At 42.9% G+C, this 8,543-nt stretch overlaps 1 protein-coding gene and 1 long non-coding RNA gene across 2 annotated transcripts in view; one reads left to right on the top strand and one right to left on the bottom strand.

Moving 5' to 3' along the window:
* Positions 1–241: 241 nt before the first annotated feature.
* Positions 242–4,817, bottom strand: LOC117807114. The gene is made up of 4 exons (XR_004629909.1): positions 4,737–4,817; positions 4,017–4,066; positions 1,897–1,948; positions 242–1,095 (listed from the first exon to the last, which is right to left on the bottom strand). It is a non-coding gene; the product is annotated as an uncharacterized LOC117807114 (long non-coding RNA).
* A 676-nt stretch (positions 4,818–5,493) lies between these two features.
* The window catches only part of acox3 (acyl-CoA oxidase 3, pristanoyl), an 11,168-nt gene continuing 8,118 nt past the window's right edge, over positions 5,494–8,543 (top strand). Inside the window, exons 1-2 of the mRNA XM_034677096.1 lie at positions 5,494–5,687; positions 7,931–8,065. Coding sequence (XP_034532987.1) covers positions 7,946–8,065 — 120 coding nt within the window. The 5' untranslated portion in view covers positions 5,494–5,687; positions 7,931–7,945. The remainder of the gene's footprint in view (positions 5,688–7,930; positions 8,066–8,543) is intronic.

Below are 8,543 nucleotides of genomic sequence, written 5' to 3'. Positions count from 1 at the left end.
CTGTTATCTCTACCTCTTCTGGTTTAAGTGACTTTGTAGAGATCAGCAGCTTAGAGATGCTCTCTCCAGCTCTGCTGCCGTTGCCTGGATTGCAGGACAGGATGTTGCTCCACTTTTCCCTCTCAGAGATGGTTGGGGTCCAGTAGCTCCTCAGGCTGCTCTCACATCTATGTCCGCTAACTGTCATTATTTCCCCACTCTCAAGATCAGCCTGAGACCACACTAACGTTTTTACCACAGTGTCAACAGGCAGAGGGGGAATGAGACAGACTACTTTACACAGATTGTTCTGATAGTGATTCTGCTTTTCATGTTGAGAACTAATCAATGATGTTATCGTGTTATGACCAATCAGAATCAAGTATTTTACACAGTTAGCTAATAAGCTAAGCTAAGCTAAACAACTGCTAACTTAGCCTCTCTAAACACACATACATGGTACGATCACGCCTCACAGAGAGATCAAGAGGTACATTTACTAAAGGTTGAACCATTCCCTAAAACGGCATCGACATGCTAGCCAAGCTCTAATCATGAGAGGTGGGTTTTTAAAAGGTTTGATAGCAGCCGTTTGTGAAAACCACTTTAATCTTAAAGAAAAGAACATTAATACTGCCTCCACGAGTCGTCAGATCTCTACGATTCTTTAAGTTGATGAATATCTCTGACACACGAAGAGAATGTGGCTCTGTTTGGAGACATCAGTCCATATGTGGAGCGAGGGAACAACTATGGGCTGTATAATGGGAGGGAAGGCATGAACCCTGACCTTCAGGACCGTCCCTGCAGCTCTTGTTGGCCATGCTGTGGCTCACTGGACGGTCCGGTCCGTCAGTCTGTTCGGTGCGGACTGAAACATCAACAGTTTGATGGATAAACATGAAACTCTGAGCAGAGATCATCGTCTAATGATGTGGATGACTCATGGTCCCTGATTCTGTGGTGGTAGGGACGAAAGGAAGGCAGTCTCTCCCAGCATGTTTACCAAACCCTCTTGGGGATCCGTCCCTATCCCCAGACCAGATGGTTTACATGGTCCCTCAGAGAGTTTTGGGTCCCCTGCTTGGTCTCCTACCAGCTGGATGTGCTGAGAGTCTGAAGGAAGGTACCACAGACGCCTCCTGATCAGATACCCAAAGTGTTACAGCGGGAAAGGTTCAAAGAGAAGTCGTCTTCCTCTGAATCAGGGTCTCCCCGCCAGATACTGATGATGCTAATGATTAACCAGCGCTGCTAACTGAGAGGCTGTGTTCATTAAAAACAGTAGGACCTCATGTGTCTTACCCAGCTACTCACTGAATGTGGTTCTGGTGTTGGCGGACAGACTTCAGTTAGTTTCATTGTCCACTTCACGAAACAATAAGAACGCTGGTGATACACGATGCTGGGTTAGTTACCTCCTAGAGTTTATAATGAGCTGTGGGACCTTTGAGCTCGATGGTTTGACTCTCATCAGACAGAAAAGCTTACACAGTAAAGGTAAACAGTTTCAGAGACAGTACGTCTTCTACCTTCACCTTTACCTGCAGAGGTAGCGAATGCAGCCTATGATCTGTGAGTATGCCCTCACTGATGTTAATATCTGAGGTACTCATAGTCAGCTGACACTCGTCCAGCTGTTTGGAGAGAAAATTATCTTTGAGCATCTTTGATCAGGAAACTGTGACTTTTACAAAGCTCCCCTACCTGATCCCAAACTGGAGTTATTATTGTGTTGTTTATAACGTATTATCTTTCAGCCAGCGTGGTGAGTATGTGCCCGACCATCCTGCTGCTTCACCCTGCTGCGCTGAGACCAGGTGTAAGTCATGTGGTGTCCCTCTCTGTCAGAGGAAGGTTTCTGTTCTCACTGTGGTGACGTTTTTGGTTTAATATGTGAATGTGAGTGATGTTTACCTGCTGACACACCTCAACACCTCCCAGTCTGGAGTTCAGTCCAATGAGAGGCCTGCCAGGAGACACACATTAAGCTGTTAAAACAAAGCATCTCTGGTAAGTGTCCCCGCACAGAATCAATGAACAATGATCAGAAACATAAAACGGGCCGCGACTCCTCTGCTCATTATTCTTTTCCCTCTTTACTTTATTCATCATGAAGTCTGTATTTACTGTGTGACTATGAAATAATAAAGATGTCAAAGAAGTGTTACTGTTCTGTCCTCACTAAGCGGATTAGTTCTTTGAATGGTGCTTGCCACATTAAACAGAAACACACAGTTCTCTGTTTGTCAGTGTGTTTCAGTGTTGTCCAGCAGAGGGCAGCAGAGACCTACTGTTAATGAATAAAACACTGTCACAGGATCAATAGTCACTTTAAATAAATATACATTCATAAGTTATTATGATTCAGATTCAGCACATTACAACAACTTCAATCAAAAGAAAATATCAGTTGAACTGTCCACAAAATGAAACTTGTATTAAATCATGGTTGGCCTCTGCACTGAAGGGATCACTATGACCGCAGGGAGGATCTGCAGCCACATGTCAGCTGCATCATATACAGCTGAGGGGTATACCACGAAGTGAGTTCAACATACCCCAGATATCTTCTCCTGATCTGGCTTCACTGAACACAAAGGAGATCACTCTAAGCTGTCACACGAAGCTGGTTATCAACATAAGGCAATCTGGAGTTACCTTAAGAGCGCGTTCACACGAACAGGGCGGAGTCAGCAACATGTGACCAATCACAGACAAGGACAGTCTGCCATCAGCACATGGACATATTTTCAAACTTAATGCACTGATATTAGAAAAATATGAAGAATTTAAACACATAATCTAGACTAACATCAACACAGCTGTACTTGAAACATGAAGGAAGAACTGATAGAGAAGACACAAACACTGAGAGTGAATGATCTAATGATGTCTTATTTATGGATGCACCAATCCTACTTTTTAGGTCCCGATACCGATACAAGCCGATCCGATCCTGGTATTGATTTGACAATCTCTATTCCTTAATGTGAGGATAGAATCATGTTTTGGCAACTTCAGGCTTTTCTGACTTGATGGTGAACTGTACCTGGGTTCCAAGTGCTTAACCAGAGGCTGGATTCCCTTAATTTCAAGGATCCGGAACAATTAAATCCAACAACCTGTCCGTTTTTTCACACTTTGAATCCATTAAACAAAGGTTTCTTGCTTCTTTGCAGTCGGCTACAGCTGACGTAAAATTCTTCCTTTGGGCCACCATTATATTTTTCAGCGCGACTGCCATCCGTCGAAACATTACCGCTACACATGTTGCAAGCGTGACATGCATCTAAACTGCAGAGCCTCTGTAGTTATCCTCCATCATGCTCCACCGGGCAAAAATGCACAGACCGGCCAGCGCTGATGACGTAGGGGACGCACATGGCTATTGTAAACACAGAAAAGCATAGAACTGAGATGAATAGATCTGCCATATGGATCGGCACTATATATCGGCCCTTTGTCGCCGATATCCGATCTAGCTTTTTGAGTCCGATCTAGCCGATATCCGATACCAGGATCGGATTTAGTGCAGATAGATCTGATAATAATAACTCTGTTTATTCTCTGAAAGGAAAGTGATCTCTCCCTCTGATTTAATCTTATGTCGTGTTAGTTTTAGAACTAATATTTCAGCTGCAACCCTAATGGTTACAAACTGAGCGCTGTGGTTAAAGGACTAATACAAATGAGAACATGATACAAAGTGATAAGCATGCACAGATTTATATTTAATGCAGTATAAAAACTTCACCTCACTAAACTGTTTTATACTCTGTTTAAGTATGATGTCAGGAAAGATAATCAATAACTATCATCAGTATTTGATATATAATATCATACAGGTAGACAAAGTGTCCTGCCCGTCTCTTTCCCCTCACATTCAGCTCACAGAGCTCTGTGATCAAGCGAGCTGAATGGTCAGTGGGTGGAGTTTTCTACATAATCTCTGATCCAGAAAGCATGGTGATCTAACCAGGTAAGGATTGAACACCTGTGTAGTGCTGAAAATCCAGAGTTAACCCTGAAGTTACCTCAATAACCGCAAATCCAGCTTCGTAGTAAACCCCTTCTGGAGAGAGATCTGAAACATAAGACTCAGGGTTACTGACTCCTACATGAGTGATGAACAAATCTAATGTTTACAGTAAATCATCACAATCAAACATAGTCACCAGAGAAACTTTAAATACTGAAACTGTGGTTATAAAAGACTTTTAAACAGCCAGAGTTAAAGAAGAAGGATGAACTGAAGCCACGATGGACGTGAACCTTCCTGCTGTCTGCCAGCTGACTAACTCTGCACATCACACAAACACCAGCTGCAGACAGCCTGAAGATAAATCAATACAATCATAATGACGGGGATCATTTCTAGTTTTAATGTGACAGGTTCTCCTCTGGGTTGTGATTTGGAATAATGATACTATCACAGCTGGATTCCCTTCATTCTGCACCTCTATTTATTCTGGTACAGACAGATCCTCCATGTTAATACTGCAGCCCACTCCGGCTCCTAAAACTACAGCATGTACACTCTGTGTGAACTTAAATTAGCATTACTCTCTGTGCATGTTTAGCTAGCTGTCTAACCATTAAAATAATAGTTTTTCATAAGACGTGTGAATTAAATGAACGTATCGACAGTTAGTAAAGCATTTAATAACACTGTAGGGAACTAAAGTGTGTTAAAATAATTAAATAAATACAGGATGGATTCAGTTAATAACTTAAGCCAGACAACAGACACCCACCGGCTCACAGGATAACATACGAAGGAGAGAGAGAGGGGGCGGGGCATACGCGCTATAATAAAGGGGGCGGGGCTAATATACAGAAACAGACAGACTTCTGTGGTCCTCCAAAGTCAGTTATATTAATTATACATAAAAGAACTGTGAGATAGACAGGAACTTATCTGACCCTGTAACATTAATGTGCAATATTAACTCGCTTCTATCATTAAACCAGCTTCTCTATGATCATTAAACTAGCTTCTATCATTAAACCAGCTTCTATCATTAAACCAGCTTCTAACATTAAACCAGCTTCTATCATTAAACCAGCTTCCATCATTAAACCAGCCTCTCTATGATCATTAAATTAGCTTCTATCATTAAACCAGCTTCTATCATTAAACCAGCTTCCATCATTAAACCAGCTTCTATCATTAAACCAGCTTCCATCATTAAACCAGCTTCCATCATTAAACCAGCTTCCATCATTAAACCAGCTTCCATCATTAAACCAGCTTCTATCATTAAACCAGCTTCTCTATGATCATTAAACTAGCTTCTATCATTAAACCAGAGATTGTTTTTCCTCTGACAGCTGAGTGACTATCGGCCGGAAGCTACTGATTGTTTAGTAACCATTGTTTAGTACACCTTCAGAATAAAAGCCCCGTAACTTAGTATCCCGATTTATTCTCATTAATATACTAAAACTGCAGGGATTATTGATTCAATGTTGTCTAAATATTACAGTGATCCATATCTCATGTAATCTGGGGGTGAAGATTGTCCTCGAGAGAATACTTCTTCAAAGGCTGCTCTTATTGTGAAGAGTCCGAGGAGGAAGTTGAGTTGTTGTCGCGGCTCCCGGAAAGAAAGCTGGTGAAGGACTCTGGTCCACGGGTCCACGTAAACCCAGCTGCAGGACTCCAGAGGACGGACACGGACTGGACGAAGAAAGTTACCTGTCGGGTGAGTTAAAGCGCGCGAGGGGGGGAGGGTTAGTTTGGTTATTAGTCATTTAAATCCTCTGTGTTAGGAGAATATAATGTTTCTGTCTGTGTCTGTTCAGAGTTTGGTAAACAGTCTGTGGTCGAGACTCACAGAAACATCTGTAACACCTGTATCGGATTGTTAAGGACCACAGTGAACTAAAATAAAGTTAAACATGTTTATTCTTTGAGTTCAGTAAAGCTGAAAACAGCTTCAGAGTGAGTTAGATAATAAACATGAAGCTCACATAGAGCTTCATGTTTATTATCTAACTCATAAGTAACCTGAGGTGTTCAAATCTCTAAACCTGCAGTTCCTCCAGTGTCCACTAGAGGGCATCTCCTGCAGTGAGTCAGTCCCCATAGATCCCCATGTTAAAATATTACAGCAGAAATAAACATGTTTACAGCCTGGTACAAAAACAGTTTGTGTGTCTACAGCTCATTTCTCTATTCATTACAACTGAACGGCTGAATTTATATACAACTCGTTTGTTTACAGCAGATTAAGGGTTAAAGGGAGGATTAGGGGCATGGCCTATTTGACTGACAGGTGGGTGTGTTACACAGAGTTAGCTGTTCGCTGGAGTCAGTGGCTGTTTTTGAAACCGCCTACTATACCAGCAGTACATACTGATTTGGCCAAAATTCAGTATGTAGTATGTGAACAAGAGCAAAATCTGCAGTATGCTAAAACTTCCCGGATGCCCACTGATTCGGGAACATTTCTCAGCATGCATCGGACCAGTCTCCCTCGTGTACTGTTTCCCACAATGCACAGCGCTAACGTTCCGTTTTTTCTTTTTTCTTCTTTTTTGACGAGGGGAACTCAGTTTTAAGTGCTGTCAAAATCATTAAATTCCATATAAACCACTTTTTAACTTTTTAGATTATATGTGATGCTACAGAAGCAGTTTCGCAATCAGCTTGGCCATTGTTTACTTCCGCTTTCCGAAACCGGAAATCCAGTGACGCCTGATCCAGCATCCTGCAGAACAGATCTAAAAAAAACAGTCATACTAGAAACATACTACATAATACTTCAAACACAGTATGCAGTATGCAGTACGTACTGCATTCTACATTCATAGGTAGTATCTAGCAGGCGGTTTTGAAAACAGCTGCTGTTTCCAACATGGCAACCTCTATCTTGGAGCTTCATAAAACCTCTCCAAAGTCCAACAGGTGACCTCACATATTTTTGTGTCCATCATCCTGTTTTTCGAACCAGAAGTGTCCATATATGGAAAAGAGGGAGGAGCTGGAGAGGAGCGAGGGATTCCCTCCTTCTGAGGAGGATTTCTTTCTCTCTATAAACAGATATCTGCATGAAGAGCAGCTAACAATCTGTTCTAGATCCAACATTTACACTGAGACACAAATCTGCTTGATACTGTGTCACTAAAGACAATCAGTGTTTAGAAGCCAGAGTGGAGCCTCAATGGAGCGAAGTGAAACTGAGACTCACCAGAAACAGATGAACAGGAAGCCAGAGTGGAGCCTCTGTGGAACGCACTGTTTACAGTGGAACTGAGACTCCCCACTAACAGATAAAGGGGCGCTCCTCTGAAGGTTGTAACGAACAAAGTGACAGAGTTTATTTTATGTGTAGCGATGGATTCTCCTCTCTTAGGTTTGAGCGCGCTCACTGCTCAGGTATCTGTAAACGATGCATGGAGACAGAAGTCTGAGTGTGAGGAGGTTAGTCTCTGACCGCTGGATACACCTGAACCTGAAGAGTTAGCCTGACTCTCAGACGTATGCTCACCTAATGATAGCCAGCAGTGATTGTGATGGATCAGTCGGTGATGTGTTTGGTCTCCTCACATTCACTGCTCTGTGATCAGACTCTCAGAGTGAGAGCTTGATGTTTGTTAAAGCAGCACTTTGTGTTTCACAGCAGACCGTCTGACCTGAAATGACCCTGCAGATACACACAGACAGATTAAACCTTGAACTCTGTGCTGATAAAACCTGATCCAAGGCTAATCTTCCTGTCACGTCCACCTGGGCTATCGTCTCTTCTCTGTGAATAATAAACTCTTCAGCTGCTTTTTTAATGATGAGTGAGGTAAAGGTGAATTATACCTGCCAGTATCAAACTTTAGATGATGCAGAACACCTGTAGTGATTAGCTCAGAGACAGGTAAAGACAGAGAGCACAGGTATGTTTACTTTGTAATGAATTCATGCTGAAGCTCTCGTTGTTTTCCGTGCTCTCAGTGTGAAGAGGAGAACATGGACTCTGTGGTTCCTGACCTGCCCAGCGGCCCGCTGGATGCCTACAGACAGAAAGCTTCTTTCAACTGGAAAGAGATGCTGCTGTTCATCGACGGAGAGGACGCGATCGCGTTTAAGGTAACTCAGGTGACTCAGAGCTGGACTCATCAGAGGACTAGGCAGCTCTGAGCCTCTAAACCAAAATGACATTGTCTCATTTACTGAACACGAACAAATCAAAGAGATTAATCCAAACCAGTCTGACTGCACATGTTGTACAGTGAAACTGAGACTGACTCATGAAATCAGATCACACATGTTCTACAAATGTTCTACACATGTTCTCCTCTGAGCTCATCACTTGTCCTCCTCCTCTGAGCTCATCACCTGTCCTCCTCTGAACTCACCTGTCCTCCTCCTCCTCTGAGCTGATCACTTGTCCTCCTCCTCTGAGCTCATCACTTGTTCTCCTCTTCTGAGCTCATCACCTCACCTCCTCCTCTGAGCTTCATCACTTGTCCTCCTCCTCTGAGCTCATCACTTGTCCTCCTCCTCTGAGCTCATCACCTGTCCTCCTCCTCTGAGCTTCATCACCTCACCTCCTCCTCTGAGCTTC

The sequence above is a fragment of the Notolabrus celidotus genome, chromosome 23 (genome assembly GCF_009762535.1).
Source record: "Notolabrus celidotus isolate fNotCel1 chromosome 23, fNotCel1.pri, whole genome shotgun sequence".
NCBI classification, from domain to species: Eukaryota; Metazoa; Chordata; class Actinopteri; order Labriformes; family Labridae; genus Notolabrus; species Notolabrus celidotus.
The sequence above is the reverse complement of the archived record's forward strand: the minus strand, read 5'-3'. Positions and strand labels throughout refer to the sequence as shown.